This window comes from Cetorhinus maximus, chromosome 4 (assembly GCF_964194155.1).
Source record: "Cetorhinus maximus chromosome 4, sCetMax3.hap1.1, whole genome shotgun sequence".
Taxonomy (NCBI): Eukaryota; Metazoa; Chordata; class Chondrichthyes; order Lamniformes; family Cetorhinidae; genus Cetorhinus; species Cetorhinus maximus.
In genome coordinates, this window is record NC_135882.1 from 36,552,491 (window position 1) to 36,574,271 (window position 21,781).

Genomic DNA, 21,781 nt, shown 5'->3' on the forward strand with positions numbered 1-21,781 from the left:
AGTGCGGGGGGAGGTGCGAGAGAGTGCGGGGGGAGAGAGTGTGAGAGAGTGCGGTGGGAGGTGTGAGAGAGTGCGGGGGGAGGCTGCGAGATAGTGCGGGGGGAGAGAGTGTGAGAGAGTGCGGTGGGAGGTGTGAGAGAGTGCGGGGGGAGGTGCGAGAGAGTGCGGGGGGAGAGAGTGTGAGAGAGTGCGCGGTGAGAGAGTGTGAGAGAGTGCGGGGGGAGGTGCGAGAGAGTGCGGGGGGAGGTGCGAGAGAGTGCGGGGGGAGGTGCGAGAGAGTGCGCAGTGAGAGAGTGTGAGAGAGTGCGCGGTGAGAGAGTTTGAGAGAGTGCGATGGGAGGTGCGAGAGAGTGCGGTGGGATGTGCGAGAGAGTGCGGTGGGAGGTGCGAGAGAGTGCGGTGGGAGGTGCGAGAGAGTGCCGGGGGAGAGAGTGTGAGAGAGTGCGCGGTGAGAGAGTGCGGGGGGAGGGTGTGAGAGAGTGCGGGGGAGAGAATGCGGTGGGAGGTGCGAGAGAGTGCAGGGGGAGAGGTGCGGGGGCAATATTGTGTGGGGGGACGTGTGAGAAGGCCAGGGCGTTGTGCAACCATTGGACAGAGATATGAGGGAGTGTTGTCGGAGGTTTGAGAGAGTTATTGTGGGGTTGGTGGGAGTGAGTGCGTGCAGACGGGTGATGGGTGTGAGTGTGTGATTTGAGGAGGAAGGTGTGAGAGGGTGAGTGTGTGGGGGTTGGTGTGAGAGAGTGAGATTTTGGGTTTGTGGTTGTGCAACTGTGGAGGGAGTTGTGAGAGAATGATTGTGTGTGAGAGCATGTGATTTGGGGGATTGGGCGTAAGGGAAGGTAGATGAGCTGTGAGAGAATGTGGGGATGGGTGTGAGAGTGTGTAATAGTATGCATTGAGGGGGTGTGTGTGAGGCAGTGTGGGTGGGGCTGTGAGAATGTGGGTGGGGCTGTGAGAGTGTGGGTGGTGGGTGTGAGACAATGTGGTGTGTGAGTGTGGGGGGGCGGTGTGATAGAGTGTAATTTGAGGGTGGTAGTTGTGCGTGTCTGATTTGGGGGGTGGTGGGTGTGAGAGAGGATGATTTTGGGAGGTAGTGGATGTGAGAGTGTGATTTAGTATGGTGTGGGTGTGAGAGTGTGGGGGTTGGGGATTATGAGTATGAGAGTTGGAGTGCGGGGTGAGAGAGAGTATCGGGGGTGTGAGCTCGTGTGCGGTGAGGCATGAGAGAGTGTGGGTGGAGGTGTGAGAGAGTTTCGGGGGAGAGGGTCAGAGGAAGAGATTTGCGAAGGAGGTGTGACATAGTAAGAGGGTGTGATTTGTGTTGGAGGTGGAGGGTGTGAGCGTGTGTGAGTTGTGAGGGTGGTGGGTGTGCGAGAGTATGGGAGGATGGGTGCGAGAGTGTGGGGGGAGGTGTGAGGGGTATGGTGTGTGTGCATGTGTGATTTGTGGATAGTGAGTGTGTGGGGGAGGTGTGAGTGTGTGTGTGGGGGAGGTGTGAGAGTGTGTGAGGGTGCATGAGCGTGTATGGTTGGGGAAATGTGAATGTGTGATGGGTGTGAGACAGTGTGCCTTGAGGGAGTGGGTGTGTGCGAGTGCGAGGAAGGTTTGAGAGAGTGTGGGGCGAGTTGTGTGATTTGTGTGGGGCGGGTGTGACAGAGTGTCGGGGGATGTGAGTGAGTGTAGGGGATGTGAGAGAGAGAGTGCACGGCCACAGATAAGTCTGTCTCACTCCCAATATCAGGGTTCTCATTCACATTCACTCATACACACCATCATGCACTCTCATCCACTCTCTCAGTGGGTGAGGGTGAGTGACTGAGCACCCTGAGACTGGGTGTGAGCCTGACACACTTACACACACCCTATCATTACTCATTGTTTTTTTGCTCAGCGGGTTATTTCTTTGCATACCTCAGTTTTATTTTGAAATTCATGTTTATTGTCATGCCAGAGTTTATCCTTCTGAAATTTGCTCATCAGCTCCTTCAGTGAGAAAAGTTTTTAGATGTGGCCCCCGTTACGTGAAGATTGAACAAGCGTACTCTAGAGTCCTTATGTCCTTCCTGTAATGTAGCGACCAGAACTGTACAACAATTCCAGCTGTGGCCTCATAACAGTTCCAGCATTACATCCCTGCTTTTGTACTCAATACCTCGTCCAATAAGGGAAAGCATTCCATATACTTTCTTTACCACCTTATCCTGCCACCTTCAGAGACCTGTGAACATGCACTCCAAGGTCTCTCACTTCCTCTACCCCCCTCAGTATCCTCCCATTTTTTTGTATATTCCCTTGCTTTGTTTGCCCTCCCCACATGCATTACCTCATACTTCCCTGGATTGAATTCCATTTGCCACTTTTCCACCCACTTACCCAATTGATATAATTCAACAGATATGAACTACATGGCTAATTTTTGTCATCTGCAAATTTCCCAATTATACCTTCCACACTTAAGTCCAAATCATTAATATATTCAACAAACAGCAAGGGTCCCAACACTGAGCCCTGTGGAACACCACTGGAAACAGTTTTCCATTTGCAAAAACATCCATTGATCACTACCCTTTGTTTCCTGTCACTAAGCCAATCTTGGATCCAACTCACCACCTTACCCTGAATCCCATGGGATTTCACTTTTTTGACCAGTCTATCATGTGGGACCTTGTCATATGACTTACTAAAATCCATGTAGACAACATCCACTGCACTACCCTCATCAATCCTCCTTGTTACTTCTTCAAAAAATTCAATTAAGTTAGTAAGACACGAACTCTCTTAAAGTACGGTGACCAGAAATGGATGGAGTGCTCTTGTTGTGGCCTAACCAGAGCTTTATAAAGGTTCAGCATAACTTCCCTGCTTTTGTACTCAAAGACTTCTATTTATGAAGTCTAAGATCCAATATGCCTTGTCAACCACTCCATCAATATGTCCTACCAGCTTAAAAGATCTATGCACATGCATGCACCCACACCCCACCCCTGCCGGTTCCTCTGTGCCTACACACTCTTTAGAACTGTGGCATTAAGTCTATATTGCCTTTCCCTATCCCTTTTGCCAAAATGCATCACCCTGCCCTTGTCTGTAGGAAATTTCATCTGCTACTTGCTTGTCCATTCTGCTAGCCTATCTGGTAAGCGCTGTTTACCACTTCTCTAATTTTGGTATCACTGGAAAATTTTAAAATTTTACTCTGTATTCCAATATCAAAATCATTTGTGTATCAAACAAAACAATTGTCTTAGCATTGACACCTGTCTACCACCCTCCAATGTTTAAAAAAAAACATTTACCATGACTCGCTGTTTTCTGCCCTTAAGGTAATTATTTATCCAAGGTGACTCTGATCCTCCTATTCCATGAGCCACAATTTTGTTAACCAGCCTTTTACGTGCTACTTTATCAAATACTTTCTAAAATCCATGTGGACAACGTCCACCCGCCATGAACCTTCTGAAAATTGAATTCGATTAGTCAAGCATGATCTGCCTTTTACAAATCTGGGCTGGGTATCCTTAATTAACTCAAACCTCACCAAGTGTCTATTGATTTTCTCCTTTATCTTGAATGATTACTTTGCACCACTTTTCAGCAACAAGCAATGCAGCTGTCGTGAAAATTGTAAATGCCAAAATAACTGAGGATATCATCTTAAAAAGAATTAGAATCTTCAAATCATAAAGGGCTGCTAGTCTTGGTGACATATGCCCTAGGGTGCTTAAAAGAATTGGTTACGTGCTTCCTCATCCCCTTGGGCATACCTTTAGTAATTCATGAAAACAGAATTGGGCTATCAGCCCCTTAGACCTGCTCTGCCTTCAATTAGATTTTGGCTGATCCGTGCCTTAACTGTATTTACCCACCATGTCCCTTAATTACCTAACCTAATAAAAATCTTATCAATAACAGTTTTTCAAATTCTAATTGACCTAGTGGAAAGGGTTCCCGATTTCCACCCTCTTGTGAAGAAGTACTTCCTGACATCACTTCTGAATGGCTTTTAAGGTTATATCCCCTTGTTCTGGATTCCCCCACCTGAGGAAATAGATTATTTCCATCTAACCTGTATATAGGATATACAACACAGGAACAGACCATTCTGCCCAACTAGTTTCTGCTGGAGACACAAGTCTCCTCCCATTCCAACTATCTTGGATCACTCCTCACAGTCACAGACACAAAATATGTTCCAGAAATAATTGGAAACCAAGGATCTAGCCAGAATGAAAAACTTAAATCAGTATAATTAAAGAAATAGGACTAAAGAAATTTAATGGAGCTAAGTAGCAACCAGTCCTTTGGACTTAACAACTTGCATCCTAGGATTTTAAGAGAAGTCACTGCAGAGACAATGAATGCATTTGTTTTGATCTTCCAGAATTCCTTAAATACCAGAACAGTTCGCAAGGATTGGAAGGCAGCAAACATAATCCGCTATTTAAAAAAGGAGAAAGAGAGAAAACTGGGAGCTATAGGCCTGTTCGCCTAACATCAGTCAGAGGCAAAAGGTCTATTATGAGGGATGTTGTAATAGGGGATTTAGAATCAGTTTGGACTCAACTTAATCATGTTATGAAAGGGAAATTGATCAGCATGGTACAAAGGTGGAGGGTCTTTAGTTACATGGAGAGACTAGAGAAGCCTGGATTCTATTCCTTAAGAGCAGAGAGCGTTAAGAGGACAGTAATATTCAAAATTATGGGGGCTCTTGATACAATAAATTGGGAGAAACTGTTTCTCGCTTCCCCAAAGAAACATGAGGTCCATCATGAAAAGTCGATGGCAAGGCAAAATCACAAACAACAAAGTCCTTCGTTGTGCTGGGTTCAACAGCATGGAGACCACCCTCCAGAAAATTCAGCTTATACGGGTAGGCCGTAACTCCCATAATGATGAGTACGGAATCCCCAAGCAGATCTTCCACAGAGAACTGTCTCAGAGCAACTGACATCAAGGTGGTCAGTAGAAATGATACAAGGACACTTTTAGAGCCTTACAAGCTTCTGAATTACAAACCACCTCTTTTCTGGAAAATACTGTAGAGGACCAGCCCAGGTAGAGACAAGCATTGAAATTTGGTTCAGCCTGCTTCGAGGACTATCTACACTAAACTTGCAACATCCAACATGCCCAGAGGAGGACCAGAGGTGGCGCAGCTGCAGAAGTTCTCTCAAGCACCAACAATGACAACATGAACTGTCAGTTCTCTGTACATCAATGTCAGACTCTTCAGTCACGCGAGGAAGGCGATGAAGTTACACAGCTTGCACATACTGCAATAACAAGGAGGACCAATACGTTTCCACGCTTTGTGTTGTCTGCAGGCTTTGAAATTATGCCATTTGCACCTAAGTTCGGATCATTAGTGTATATCAAAAAGATGTGATCCTAATATTGACCCTTGGGGACACCCCTTCAGTCTGAAAACAACTGTTCACCATTACTCTTTAGTTTCTGTCCCTTAGAAGGGGAAAATATCTAATTATTGGAGGTGCACATGCATGGGCATGTAGTTGAATAGCCTGGCATTCACTGACAGGGCTCATATTTAATTTATTTTTTAGAACTTGCCTATTTGGTGGCCTGCAGGAGCCTGCATAACAGCTGATTGAGTTGAATGTTTTTTCTGAATATAACAAACCTGCCACTAGCTGCATTCAGAACAAACCAATTTGATAAAGGAGGCATAAAACAATTGTTAGCCTCTTGATTCCTATACCAATATGGCATAGGGTTGCCAGCCCACCCAGAATGGTTGGGAGTCTCCTGTAATTGGCGTCAATCTCCAGGTGGCTTTTAAAAGCAATCCAGAGGATATTAAAAGGCAAAGGGTTCACTTTTACTCCACCTTGCTCCTGTCGCTGGAAAGCGAACAAACAAATTGATGACATAAACATAAATCTGGCTTGATAGGATTGTCTACATTATCTTGGGAAAGGTGCACATTTCTGAAATAATATAGTTCACCTCACAGATCTTAGAAAATCTCATATCAGTAAACATAACTGAACAACTCACCAACAGGGATTGGCCCAGGATGGGCTGACAGGGTGGGACCACAATTCTGAGCTGCTGTTGCGCTTTGGACACAGTTCATGCTCTGAGCATTTCCAGGTTCTGCAAATGGTGTTAGGGTGTAGTGTGCAGCTCTGGCAGTTTGTTCCATAAATATGGGCGTGAGATTAAAACAATTAAATATTGACATTTCAAACAGATCTCAGTTCAAGTAGATCTGTCAGAAGCAAGATAGACAGGTCCAAGCTTGCCAGTTAAAGGTGCTGGTTTAATTATTCACATCAGTGTGACGTGAGAAAAACTTTTTAACACAACGAGTGGTTCGGGTCTGGAATGCACTGCCTGAAAGTGTGGTGGAGGCAGGTTCAATCGAGGCATTCAAGAGGACATTAGATGATTATTTGAATAGAAACAATGTGCAAGGGTACGGGGAAAATGCAGGGCAATGGCACTAGGTCATAACACTCATTTGGAGAGCCGGTGCAGACATGATGGGCCGAATGGCCTCCTGCACCATTAAGATTTTGTGATTCTGTGATCACTGAATTGGGAGGGTAGTCCGAGGACTTTAATAAAGTTTAGCACTGCATCAGTTGCAGTTGTTGCCAAATTTGATGTACTATTAACTGTCAGTGTATTCTAAGTGTTGTTTTATTTGTTTTCTTCTAATCCTGGGATGTTGAACACAACTCATGTTGGAAGCCAGATTTAAACATTTAAAAGTCCTGGAGGTGGTTGCTGTGAGGGAGAGAAAGGAGAAACTAAAAAGAGAAATAAATGTCAAAAAACTGAATCTGATCAAGGGAAATGGGGTGAGGTAGCAATGTGGATGAAAATTTGGGCCAGTGAAGAAATTCACCTACTCGCACCACGCTGCCGACTTTCTGTGACGTCACTTCCACCAATGTCTTCCAGAATATGTACCACCCGAGTTGGCAAACCTAATATGGCAGGTGACACACGTACACACCATTATGAATGCTTTGGTGCCATTGAGTTTCTAAGCCGTTGTCTAAAGGGGAGAGAATTGGCAGAAGTGGAAGGAAATGCAAAAAAATTATTTGTGATCTTGTTCCATATTTTTAAGGATACCAATTTTCTGATTGGCTATTTAATCAAACTCTAATAATGCCTTACCACAATTTGAGGATGTAGGCTTCGTAAAAATGTTCAGGGAAAGAAGAGAAGCATAACTTCACTTTTTAAAAAAAAGAGAAATTGTCCGTAGAAGTTGTTTGGTCAGAATGGTGGCCCTGTGGCTGCAAAACCACTGTCATTCTTTTCCTTGGGTGTTGACCCAATTACACAGATGGGGCTGAATTTTTTGCTCATGTGCGGCCATGCACCCAACATGTTTGAGCCTAAAATAGCGCCTGATGACATCAGGTGAGCGTCCCAAAGTCATTGTGCACTTATGCGAAATTTCAGTGGGTGCGTGCCATTAATTAAGAGGCCAGTTAAAGCCTTTAAAAAGACAATTGACGGTGATTTCTCGTTGCCTGTACGATTTCGTGCTTGTCACACGGGCAGGCAGGCAGCTAGCTGACAATTTCAAAAACCTCTTCCACGGGCAGGGTAAAAAGGGTCGGCAGCATTGCCAGTGTGAGTAGAGAGGAGTTTGGTAGGTAGTTTGCTGTTGGTGACTTATATGGCAGCTTCATCTCTCTTTGGGTCTTCATTCTTAGCGTTTCCAGGCTTCATTTCAGGTCTCCTTGGTGTCTCCAAGGACCCCAGAGAATTCAGACTGTGTGGACCCTTCCACACAGTATCAGAAAGTCGCCTGTTACTCTGGTAATGGGGATTGTGGTCTCCTCTGAGGAGGAAGAAAGCGGTAGATGGGAGAGGAGGCCAGGTGTCCCAATGTAGCTTCTAGGGCAGCGACCTGTGCGAGGAGAGGTGCAGGCACAAGGTTAGCAGGAAATCCAAGGCAAAAGGGGCCACGTAAGACACCACTATCCTGCTGCCAGGGTTTACAGGCGGCGATGCAGCTACCTCAACATGTTCGAGGTGCAATGCCGAAGGAGGCTTCGCCTCTCCAGGGAGATGGTGATCTCCATCTGTCAGATGATTGGGCCTGAGATCAGCTCCGACTGTGTGGGTGGACACCCCATGCCAGTGGCTATGAAGGTCACAGTGGCCCTCAACTTCTATGCATCCGGCACTTCCCGGGATCAGTGGGGGGTCTGTGTGGAGTCTCCCAATCAGCTGTCCAAAGTTACATCAAGCTGGTGACAGAAGCTCTGTTCAGGTGGGTATCGACTTTCATTCATTTCCATATGGATGAGGCCAGCCAGGCTGAGTGAGTCAGAGGCTTTGCAGCAATTGCTGGGTTCCCCCGCATCCAAGGTGCAATCAACTGCACACATGTGGCCATCAAGGCACCAGTGGGTCAGCCGGGATTCCACTTCCTGAACGTGCAGATAGTGTGTGACCATAGGATGCATATTCAGCAAGTCTCTGCAAGGTACCCTGGCAGCTCCCATGACGCGTACATCCTGAGACACTCCCAGGTGCCAATACTCTTCAGTGCTCCAGCCTGACAGGATGGATGGCTGTTGGGTGACCAGGACTATCCATTGAAAAGGTGGCTTATGATGCCTCTCCGTCACCCAAGAACAGGGGCAAAGCAGCATTATAACAGGAGCCACACCACCACAAGGGTGGTGATAGAACTATTGATCATCTGAAGATGTGCTTCTGATGCCTGGACCTTTCAGGGGGAGCTCTACCTTATCCCAGAATGGGTGTCACTGGTAGTAGTTGCATGCTGCACTCTCCACAATCTGGCACTGGCAAGGGGGGACCCACTGGACAAAGAGGATGTTGACGCAGTTGCGCAGGCCACAGATGATGAATCCAGTAGTGAGTCAGAAGAGGAGCATGGTGAGGAGAACGCTGAGGCTGTGGAGGCAGACCTCTGAAGCCTCCAGGGAGGCAGGGACACCAGGGATGCCTTGACACTAGGCTGCCAAATAAGCACTACCTCGTGCCAGGGCTGCTACCTCCATCCCGGATGTCTGAAATGACCCTTTCCTTTGACCCCAAAGTCCACTTAGTGCCTGTGCAATAGAGTTTCGAGCCACCCATGCCCAGCTTCACATACTGGCATACCCAAAACCACAGTAAATAAAAAAGGTGAAGCATACTCAGGCCAGGATGACAGAAGAAACTTTAGCTCCTGTTGGTACTCATAAATTAACTGAACCTTTTCTGGTCTTCAACTCCAGACTGGTTTTAAAAAAACCTCTTGTGCTCATGGTGCCTTAAACTTATATTTGTGAGTGCTATGTCTTGGTGCTCCCGTTTCGCTGGTACTGGCATAGAGGCAGCCTGCTGACTCTGCTGTCCTGTTGGCCTTGATGACCTTGGTGGTCGTCCTCTGACCATTGTAGCTTGTGTAGGCCACGCCTGGAAGGGAGCGCCACAGCTGGCGTCTCCCCAGTCGCCACAGCCTCATCAGATGCCACAGTCACTGGCGGAGGGGCGGAGGAGCTGCTGCTGCCATCATCCAGAGCACCCTGAGAGGAGCCCACAGGTTTGACAAGCAGCTCATGCACCAACGTGAGGTCGACCTGGACCTTCCTGCTCACTATTGATGGACGGGCACCCAGCTGGGATACTGGGTGCCTCATCCATCTCCACACGAACACTAGCCACCCAAGGTCAGTGCTTGTGTGAGGGCTTGTAGGTCCGTGCGCAACCCCAGGAACCCCCGATTCTGTTCCTGGAGCTGCCTTTGCATAAGAGTCGCCACTCTCTCAATGGAAAATGCAAGTGGGCTCCACCGTGAGGGCCACCACAGTGTTCATGCTCCACAGGACTCCTCCATAATGGACACCATGGCATGCATACCCTCATGGATCTCCGAAAGATCCTCCCGGACATCTTGCTGGACACCCAACATCTGCCGCCTAATTGACAACTCCAGAGACAACTCATCATCTGCCTTGAACTGAGCATCGTCCTGGTCTCCAGCAGTCCTTCAACTGCTGGCGCCCTGGGAACTCTCTGCCTTCGCCTGCACCTCAAGTGAGTGTGAAGTGCCCTCACCGCTGTGTACCGCCTTTCTAGCCGAAGATCTAACGCCCACCGAGGTGCTGGTATCTGCACTAGTGCCCGGTTCAGAGAGCAGGTGTGACACAGGTGCATCTGGAGCCTGACGGTCCTCTGACGTCAGGGGTAGGTCTTCGGGATCCTGCTATTGGGTGCATGGTGGCAAACCTAAAGGAGAAGAAGGACATGTCATTAGTTTCAGTCATTTCACTGTCACTGTGCATGCCAGGCACCCTGGTGAGACCATGGGGATCTACATCATGGTGCCATTGTCTTTCAGTGATAAATGGGGACTTAAATTTTGAGGCTCCCATCAATGATAAGACTACACAAGAATGTTTGCAGCATCTGAAACTCTCACCTCTCTGCACTGCACTCTTACCTTCGTTAGAGACCCCAGCCTCTCTGCAGCCAGTTGACCGAGGAGCGGGGCGCCTCTCCAGGTCCAAGGCGTCCTGCTCGTATCTGGAAAGGATTAGCAGGTTAGCTGGGCCTGCACTGGTCCAGGACCTTTCTACGTTGTTGTGGGCCATCTTCTCCTGAAAGGACAGAGGTGCATTGATTAGTCCCCTCTCTACCTGCGGTGCCAATGCAGTCTGGCCAACCCCATCTGAGGAACACCTTGCAGGGCACGTCCGAGGAACACCTTGCAAGGCACTCAGTCCAAGCAGACACCGCTCAACCTCCTTGGCCAGCTCCAGCATCATTGACAATTGTCACCACGGGGTGATGGCCAGACCTTAACACTTCACCACACTGATCCATGCCAAAACGGCATTCACGCTTCCTGAACGCAGCAGTTGTTAAACCTTTTGCGGCACTGGACCCAGGTGTGCCACACCACATCATAGTTGCTGACCAGCACTGCCACCTCCTCCCAAGCTCTTTTTGTTAGGTATGGTGGTCTCCTCCTTCCATCCCTGGGGACAAAGGTATCCCTCCTGGCAGCCACCTCCTCCAGGAGAACCGCGAGGCACTCATCAGAAAACCGGGGTGGGGGGGGGGGCAAGTGCCCAACCGACCTGCCCTCCTGCCTGGCGTCTGCATCCGCATTACTCTCCATAATTTATACCCTGCTGAGGTTGGGCGGTGTCTGTTTGGACTGAGTGCCTTGCAAGGTGTTCCTCAGATGAGGTTGGCCAGACTGCAATGGCACTGCAGGTAGAGAGGGGACTAATCAATGCTCCTCTGTCCTCGCAGCCTTCCAGGACCTGACTCTGCCGGTTTTAAACCGGCGGCCGATAGGGTCCCACCCCTACCTGCCGCTTGTTGACCATTGAAGAGCTGCCGTTCGTGCTCGGCGGGCCTTAATTGGCCCACCAGTGTGAAATCGCGGTCGGGGACCAATTGTGGGCAGCGGCCTGTTTCCCGGCCGCTCCCAGGCATGCTGACCACTCCTGCCTGCCAACCCCAAAATTCTGGCCATCATATTTGTTTTAAAACAATAAGGTTGGATGACAACACATGTATACTGGAGTGAAGGATAAATGCTCAATACACTGACTTGTCCTTCATTTCAATCATATTTGCACTTTAGTAGTCATTGTTATAAGTCACCAACAAATCAGCATACATTTTCAAAATATTAATTAAAAGGTCTAGACATGAGATAATGGAATGCTTTAAAATTTGTGCAATGACACACTCAGTACAGAGAAGAAATTGTATGAAAATAAATTATTAGACTACCTCTCCCCCCAAAATGCAGTGAATTTAAAGTTAATAAATGAAATGTGAATGATTTCTGGTTTTGTGCATCTTGCCCCTTTTAGTCCCAGAGAAGTATGTTGAACTTTCTTTCCTCCACCCACCCTGCCACCTCCTGCTATTAGACTGTAACCTCATCCAGCCAACTATCCATAACTTTCAATTCTGCAGTCCTTGATAGCTGTGCAGTAAGCACCTATGCTGTCTCTGGTATCTGATGTAGTATGGACCAGCCAAGAAGGTCAGCTGATATTTACTCAGAGGAAACTGTTTGCTTTGCAGGGCCGAACATCTGTATGTCTTCTTTGTGCAGTGGTCTCCAGATGTATACGGGAATGAAACTGGAGAGTCAGTGAAGGAGCCAGGATTCATGGTTGTCATAAAGAATGAGAAGTCTGAAATGAATGAGAGTTCCAACAATGAATCAGTGCTGAAAGACTGGGAGGTAAAAGTATCCTGTGATTAATCCCTGTCCTATTTTGAGAAGCTACATAGAAATCTTTATCTGGTCATTTTTTTTAAATCATGCATGTATGGCTTAAATTTTATAAGAACTAGGAGTAGAAATTCAAATTGAGCAGTTGTGTAAAATGGGTGTTATTGGATCAATTGTGTTGATTGCGATGGACTAAATGTCAGGCACTGTGGATCATGAGAAGCCAATGCAATACTGCCCGTTTTGCATCAGGGCCCAAGATGAATTCCTATCCTTCACCTGAGGTAAGACTTTTATCGTTACTTACTAATAATAATCTCAAAGAATTGTTAACATGCTTGCTTCAAAGTTGTGGGATTATGTTGTGGAATGTCTGAAGACACTCAACGGATAGTCACAGTGAATCAAGCAGCGGTTTATTCAATACAAGTATGCATACAGGGGATAGCACCTTCAGATTGCCCTAAGAGGCTACTCAAAGGTACACAGTTTCTGTCATGTATTTATAGCAACGTTGTGATACCTCATCACTAACTCACATTATTCTTAACTTGGACGTCTAGTTCGGCAGTCCGCAATTACAAATGAGTTTACAAAATAGTCACGGAATGACCTGTCCTTTAACGTAACAATTCCGACAGTTTATTCAGAAACACATACTTTACCTCATCTATTCAGACGATTTACCACAGGGTCCAGTCATCTGCATATCTTAGCCTGGCCCTGAATGCCACATTCCTTAGCTTATCATGGCCTGACCCATAGGCCATCGATTTCCTGGCCTGAACCAAAGGTCACATTCCTTACTACATCCGCTCTAGTGTTTTTTTTACTGAAAACACTTTTAAATCTTATACCAATAATTTGGTCAAGCCTGAGTATCCCAGGGTGCTGCACTTCAATCATAAGTCTGATAGCAATTAGCAGTTGCACTACCACCAGTACATGGGAAGCAATTCTGATCCGGGGTGAATGTCCACCCTAATATCCCAGTCCCAAACCATTCTTAGAACGTCTAGTTTCCCTCAGGATAAGATCTTACTGCTCGATCATCTCATCATTATTGTTGACAACTCTTCTCTAGTTCCTGAGTGGCGTGATCTGCACAAATTTTACATTTTTTTTTCAAAAAAAAACTTGGTCTCCATTCCATAACCCCAGACCCATTATTGTGCATTACAACTTCACTTCAACAACAAAAATTGCTGGAAAAACTCAGCAGGTCTAACAGCATCTGTGGAGAGAAAGACAGAGTTAATGTTTTGAGTGCATATGACTCTTTTAAAGAGAAGTAGAAATGTGGTGAAATATGTACTGTTTAAGGGGGGTGGGACAGGTGAAGCTGGATAGGCGGCCAGTGATAGGTGGAGGCAAAGGAGAGATTGCTCCTTTAGCCAGTGTCACCACCATCAACACCCCTTTGACCTTTTGTTTATGACATCTTTTGCAATCTCTCCTTTGCCTCTCACCACATTTCTGCTTCTCTTTAGTCCTGAAGAAGAGTCATATAGACTCGAAACGTTAACTCTGTCTTTCTCTCCACAGATGCTGTCAGACCTGCTGAGTTTTTCCAGCAATTTTTGTTTTTGTTTCAGATTTCCAGCATCTGCAGTATTTTGCTTTTAGCTTACAACTTCACTTCAAATCACCCCACTCAATGACATCCCTTATCCTTACAGGGGTACTGTTAATTCCCAAGCAATTAGCATATAAATACATAAAATAAAACAACAGATTATACATGTTCACTTGTTTTTTTTAAGGTCCAATTAACTGCCTCCACACCTTTTCAAGCAACTGTAAGTAAAAACTCAAGAAAAAGTGACTTTTTGACACATGTTTAAATCTACTAACTTCAACAGCAGCCTCACATAGCATAGGTGAGACAAGGGGAGTCTTCGAGAGTTCACTTACAGAACAATCAAAGCAACAAAGCTTACAATCACAGCCACACTGCCCTATGTGCTATCACTCACTTAACCCCCTTAGAGGAGTCCCATCTCGCCCTCTCAGAAAAACAATTGCATTCGTTCCTTAACCAACAACTGAAGAAAACATACAGAACCAGACCACAAAGAGTTAATCAACATTTAAAGTCAGTGACAAACATGTGGTGGACACGGTCTTACAAACATACATAGAAAATCAGTCAGAAACAAGAACTACAAATAGATATCCATCTGACACACACAATTTCCCTTTTGCATGTTCACATACAGCAAAACTCGGTGTGGATTATTTCCAATTTGACTTACTCTAACCATTATCTTCAACATCAAAGTTTTACTTTATTTTTCTCACCTTCTCTGTGTACACAAAAATTACCTAATAGACTAATCAGCTTAAAGTTAAAAACACTAACTGTAATGCCCATTTTACATGTTTACTGAGCCCTAAGTAGGTACTGATAACTATAATCATGCCTTTTTCACCTCTGTCCTTGTTCTTGGGCATCCCACTATCCCTTATGCTTAGCCAGGAGGTGGGGAGGGGAGGGGGGTCTTCCAGATTCCATCCTTTCTATCTCATCTTCTGTATTAAGTTTATGTTTATCCGTTATAAATTTGGTTATTGACCCTTCCGGTCCCCACTCATTCTCGTCTAGTCTGGTTATGGTTATATGGTACCTCACCTCTGGCTCCTGTGGTTCTGAGCTGCCTGTCTCCTGGTGCGGCTCTCTTTGGCCTTTCACCTAGAGACGCTTCTAACCTGCCTACTGGTGGCTCATGGCTAACTGCGCAGCTCCTGCTTCCTCATCTTTCAGCCATCTCTCAGATTTGGGTCTCTGCAAACTTTATCACACGATTGCCGGACTTAGACCCTAACTATCGGTGGTAAAATAAAGGTACTAACCCGCCCGGTGCTCCAAATGACTGGTTCCGCAGGAGCTGGTGGAGACCCTGCTCGCAGCACCAATTGTTGTTGAGTATCTAAAGACAGTCAACACAGAATCAGCTGTAGGTGAATCAAGCCACAGTTTATTCAATACAAGTATGCATACAGGAGGTAGCACCCTCAGATTGTTCTAAGAGGCTACTCAAAGAAACACAGTTTCTGGCATGTATTTATACCATCTTTATACTACTTTTTCACTAACTCACATTGTTCTTATATTGTACATCTCGTTCGGTACGTCCGTAATTACAGATGAGTTTACAAAATAGTCGTAGAATGACTTGACCTTTAACACAAACAATGCCCACATTGTATTCAGAAATATGAACTTTGCCTTATCTATTCTGATGAATTACCACATCATCCAGTCATCTACATATCTTAGCCTGGCTCTAAAGGTCACATTCCTTACTAAACCCACTCTAGTGTTTGTTTTTACTGCAAATACTTTTAAATCTTATACCACCAAATTGGTCAAGCCCGAGTATCCCAGGGTACTCCACTTCAGATTGCATCGTCTGCAATTTCTTATTATATATGGTAACTGTTTATGCACCAAACTTACTTGTGTCCTTCATCTGAACCTTTACTTAAATAACTCAACATTTTATCATTTGCTGATCATTTGGGGAATTTTATTCTTCAGGGCAGGAATAGAGGATTGTGGGTGGGGTGAGGGGAGCAGAGGGGAGAACCTGATCTCAAGCTTAACTGGAGCAGGCTGAGGCTCAATCGAGTAAATAAAATATGTTAAAATGGCTGCATGCATCAGGGTATAGCAGCTATTTAGATTTAATGGTTTTGGGCTGTGTTTCCCAGGACAAGGGAAATCCAGGAGCTGAAGGGAAGAGAGCCTGTCCAAACCCAGCACTGCTTGTAGGCCAAGAGAAGAAGGAATGATTTTCTCCTTACCTCCCTGCCTAGCATTTTAAACTGCCATGTGATTTCCCCTCTATCCTACAACTCCACCAGGTGATCTCCAGGTGACCTTCTTCCACTGCATGATCTCCAAGCTGATTTCTAATCTTTCTCCCCAATTTCTCCCATTGTTTGCAGTCTAGTCAGCAATCTCTTATCCCCAAACCACCATCCTGCTCTGCTGAGATCTCTCCCTATCCCCCACACTTTCTCCCTCTTCTCTGCTCCCTAGCTGAGGACTTCTAGTGCAGGCCTATCAATCCGGCCAGCTCACTGCCAGAAAATGGAGAAAATAAATTCAAATAAAATCCAGCTGTTAAATTTAGCAGGAACTCCATGTTCCCCGTACTTCAGTGTTTCCCAGTTGCTATAAGTAACTGCTCCCTGCCCACTCCTGTCTCACCTCACCCATAAATACCAAGTTTCATGAATCCCATGTATTTGTGCTGTATGTACTGTGTGTTCCCTTGCACATGACACTGAGTGTTGGTAAACCATTAAATAGTTGTTCTTGAGAAATATATCTTTTTACAGCAACACTCAAGTTCTATACTACCAAACGACTATATGTAAAATGTATTTTTTATTTCTCTGTTTTTAGTTTATTTGGGACAGTGGAAGAGAGAGAAGGGAGAAACCTGGAGTTGCCATAAACTCAAATTTGACACTACTAACCATAAATCTCAACAGGAATGTTGGGTTCAGTCCAGAAAAAATGAAATAACCATTTAATTTGTGGCAGAGCAGTTTTTATATTTGCCAACTCTAGTTCAGTCTGTAGACAATTTTCTGTATATCTTTGTGCCTTATAGTATGTTTGAGGGGGGGACACCACTTTTATAAATCTGTCATAAGAAATGACAGCAGAAAGTGCTGAAAAAACTCATCAGGTCTGGCAGCATCTGTGGAGACAGAAACAGAGTAAACGGGCAGAATCTTCTGGTCCCACCAGCAGCAGGAAGTCTGGTGGGTGGGTTTAATTTGGTGTTTAAGCCAAAAATTAGTTTCCTGATGTCAGGATGAACTGTCAGAATTTTGTTCTTGGAACTTTAAAGGCAGATCAAGCTTCCTGATGAACAATGTCAGGAAGCCCTTTTGCATGTATTAGCATGGCATGCATGCTCATTAAAAGGCCACCTCGCCTGAATTAAATTACCCCTCCAAGTTAAGTTCCTGTCAGCAAGAAGTTAGAACGTTCACTTTTATGACTGCACATAAGTGGCGAGCTTGACTTGGCAAGCTTGACTTCTTCCAGGACTTTGAGGTGAATAGACGCTGCTTTCCCTTTCTGGGTGACCGTTGGCAACTTCACTTATATCAGGCGTTGGTAGCACAATCTATGCCAAGGCTGGACACGGGAGGCAGGTAAAAGGTGGAAGGAGGGGTAGGGTGGAAGAGTGGAGTGGAGACTAGAAATCGGAGGCAGGAGAACGGGGAAGAGAGGAAGGCTGTGCGGGTACCCTTTAAATATGGCGCCCGGACCTTCAATCCCACGAGGCAGCGGTGGGGAGGGTGACTTCCTGCCTGCCCCTGCCATGAGATTCACCGTGATCCACACAGATGCATAAGCAATGAACTGAACAGTGTAGGATTGCACATGGTTAGCCACTCCTGCCGCTGAACTTAGACTTCAGAACAGAAGATTCCGCCCAACATTTTGAGTCCAATTTTGAGTCAGAACAGAAGAGTTCTAAAGAGCTCTTGGACTTGAAACTTTAACTCTGTTTCTTTCTCCACAGATGCTGCCAGGCCTACTGAGTTTTTCCAGCACTTCCTGTTTTCATTTCAGATCTCCAGCATCTGCAGCATTTTGCTTTTGCTATAAGAACTGATTAGAAATTCGAACCAGAATGAGTAATAATGTAAAAAGTCAAAGCTTAAGGCTCTTTATCTGAATGCACGCAGCATTTGTAACAAGATAGATGAGTTGAGAGCACAAATAGAAACAAGTGAATATGACTTGATAGCTATTACAGAGACGTGGTTGCAGGGTAACGAAGATTGGGAACTCAATATTCAAAGGTATTTGACATTCTGGAAAAATAGGCAAAAGGAAAAGGAGGTGGGGTAGCTTTGTTAATCAAAGAAGGTATAAGTGGTGAGTAGTGATATAGGTGCAATAGATCGTGATGTGGAATCAATTTGGGTGGAAATAAGGAATAGCAAGACGAAGAAGCCATGAGTGGGAGTTGTCTACAGGCTCCCGAAGAGTTGCCTCACTGTAGGACAAAGTATAAATCAGGAAATAATGGGAGCATGTAAGAAGGGCACTACAATTGTCATAGCTGATTTTAACCTGCATATTGACTGGACAAATCAGATTAGCAGGGGTAACACGGAAGACGAATTTGTAGAGTGCATCAGGGATTGTTTCTTAGAGTAATACATTGCAGAACCTACCCAGGAACAAGCTATTTTAGATCTAGTAATGTATAATGAGGTGGGATAAGAGAGATTGTAGTTAAGGATCCTCTAGGGGGTAGTGATCACAACATGGTAGAATTTCAAATTCAATTTGAGGGTGAGCAACTCTGGTCTCGAACCAATGACCTCAACTTAAATAAGGGCAATTATAGAGGCATGAAGTAGTCTAAAGCAGGCTGGGCAAATAGACTAAGGGGAAGGTCAGTGGATGAGCAGTGGCAGATATTTAAGCAGATATTTCATTATGCTCAGCAAAAATTTATCCCGGTCAAAAAGAAGGATTCGATGAGAAGGATGAACCACCCGTGGTTAACAAAGGCCAAGGAGAGTATTCAATCAAAACCTAAGGCATACAAAGCAGCGAAAACTAGTGGTAGGCCAGAGGATTGGGAATTTTTTAGGAACCAGCAGCGGATGACTAAAAAGCTAATAAAAGAGGGAGAAAATTGATTATGAAAGTAAATTATCAAGAAATATAAAAACAAACAGCAAGAGCTTCTACAAGTATATACAAAGAAAGAGTGGCTAAAGTGAGTGTGGGACCCTGGGAGGATGTGACTGGAGAATTGGTAATGGGAAACAGAGAAATGGCAGATAATTTAAGCCAATATTTTGCATCAGTCTTCATGGTGGAGGACACTATAAACATCCCAAAGATGACAGATAAGCAAGGAGCTAATGAGAGGAAAGATCTTGTAACAGTCTCTATCACAAGGGACAAAATATTTGACAAACTAATGGGACTAAAGGCAGACAAGGAGCAAGGACTTGATGGCCTGCATCCAAGGGTTTTAAAGGAACTGGCTGCAGAGATAGTGGAGGCATTGGTCAAAATATTCCAGAACTCACTGGATTCTGGGAGGGTCCCAGCGGTTTGGAAAACCGCTCATGTAATGCTTCTATTCGAGAAGGGAGGGAGACAAAAAGCAGGAAACTATAGGCCAATCAGCTGAACATCTGTCATTGGGAAAATGCTAGAGTCCTTTATTAAGGAAGAAATAGCAGGACATTTAGTAAAGCTTAACACAATCAAACAGAGTCAACATAGTTTTCTGAAAGGGAAAAGGCAGACTATGATTTAAATGGAGAGAGACTCCAAAAAAGTGCAGCACAGAGGGATCTGAGTGTTCTTGTGTAAGAAACACAAAGTTAGCATGCAGGTGCAGCAAGTAATTAAGAAGGCAAATGGAATTTTGGCCTGTATTGCTAGGGGGTTGGAGTTTAAAAATAGGGAAGTCTTGTTACAACTGTACTGTTGGTGAGGCCACACCTGGAGTGCTGTGTACAGTTTTGGCCCCCGTATTTAAGAAAGGAATGTACTAGCATTGGAGGCAATTCAAAAGAGATTCACTAGGCTGATTCCTGGGATGACCGGGTTGACTTATCAAGCACGGCTAAACAGGTGAGGCCTTTATTCATTACAGTTTCGAAGAATGAGGGGTGATCTTATTGAAACATACAAGAACCTGAGGGGGCTTGACAGGGTGAATGTTGAGAAGATGTTTCTGCGAGTGGGGGAATCTCGAACTAGGGGACATAGTTACAGAATAAGGGACACTCATTTGAAACTGAGATACAAAGGAATGTCTTCTCTCAGAGGGTAGTGATTGTATTGAATTCTCTACCCCAGAGAATTGTGGAGGCTAGATCACTGAAGGTATTTTAAAAAAAGGCAGATAGATTTTTGAAATATCAGAGAGTTGAGGGCTACAAGGAGCTGGCACGGAAGAGGAGTTGAGGCCTAGGGCAGATTAACCATTATCTTATTGAATGGCTTGAGGGGCTGAATGGCCTACTCCTGCTGCTGTTTCTTAGGTTTTTATGTAAAGGTGGCACGATTATTTTTTCAAATTAAATTTAAGTTGTAAATATGTCACATTACATGGGTTTCAATCTACTAATATGTGCACCATCAATATTTGTTGAGGCCAGCTTAGTCAGAGGGCTAAATATGCTGGCATGCCTCATGGTTGGCATGCATTGATGGCTACAGGGGAGTTAGGGACATTTTACTTTCCTGTAGAAGAAACAATGCTGTGTTTTTTTGTTCACTCTTTATTGAATATTCATTTTAGTGGCCAGTGTTGTACTCACTACTCTGTGGCTTGCTGGTTCTCCCTTCTATGCACTGTAAAGAACATTGTCCCAGAGCATACTCAGCAGGGATAATTGAAATGTTGTAGGTGACCTCAAAGCCCTTTAAAGCTATGCCAGTCGACACACATTTGGACAGTTCTGACACCACCCTTTAGGCCCCTCATTTTCTTACCTTCACTGATTGATTATTCCCACCACCCCGCTCCCATTACACCTAGGATACCAGGGCCATTCAATAAAGAACAAAGAAAAGTACAGCACAGGAACAGGCCCTTCGGCCCTCCAAGCCTGCGCCGATCATATTGCCCATCAACTAAAACATTTTACACTTCTGGGGTCCGTATCCCTCTATTCCCATCCTATTCATGTATTTGTCAAGCTGCCTCTTAAACACCACTATTGTATTTGCTTCCACCACCTCCTCTGGCAGCGAATTCCAGACACTCACTACCCTCTGCGTAAAAAACTTGCCCCGCACATCTCCTCTATAGTTTTCTCCTCTCACCTTAAATCTATGTCCCCGAGTAATTGACTCTTCCACCCTGGGAAAAAGCTTCTGACTAACTACTCTGTCCATGCCACTCATAATTTTGTAAACTTCTATCAAGTCGCCCCTCAATCTCCGTCGCTCTAGTGAGAACAATCCGAGTTTCTCCAACCTCTCCTCATAGCTAATAACCTCCAGACCAGGCAGCATCCTGGTAAACCTCCTCTGCACCCTCTCCAACGCCTCCATATCCTTCTGGTAATGTGGTGACCAGAATTGCACGCAATATTCCAAGTGTGGCCTAACCAAGGTTCTATACAGCTGCAGCATGACTTCCCAGCATTTATACTCAATACCCCTGCCAATGAAGGCAAGCATGCCACATGCCTTCCTGACTACCTTATTCACCTGCGTTGCCACTTTCAGTGACCAGTGGACCTGTACACCCTTCTGCCCGTCGATGCACTTAAGGGTTCTGCCATTTACTGTATAATTCCTGCCTGTATTAGACCTTCCAAAATGCATTACCTCGCATTTGTCTGGATTAAACTACATCTGCCATTTCTCCGCCCAAGTCTCCAACCGATCTATATCCCGTTGTATCCTTTGACAATCCTCTTCACTATCTGCAACTCCTCCAACCTTAGTGTCGTCTGCAAACTTACTAATTAGCCCAGTTACATTTTCCTCCAAATCATTTATGTATACTACAAACAGCAAAGGTCCCAACACTGATCCCTGCGGAA

The 21,781-nt window shown here is 45.3% G+C and overlaps 1 protein-coding gene across 2 annotated transcripts in view; it reads left to right on the forward strand.

The window, feature by feature from the left end:
• The window catches only part of oxr1a (oxidation resistance 1a), a 761,068-nt gene that overhangs the window by 627,760 nt on the left and 111,527 nt on the right, over window positions 1-21,781 (forward strand). For both annotated transcript variants that reach the window (XM_078540076.1, XM_078540077.1), the window contains one exon: window positions 12,061-12,223. In XM_078540076.1, the coding sequence (XP_078396202.1) occupies window positions 12,061-12,223 (163 nt within the window). The remainder of the gene's footprint in view (window positions 1-12,060; window positions 12,224-21,781) is intronic.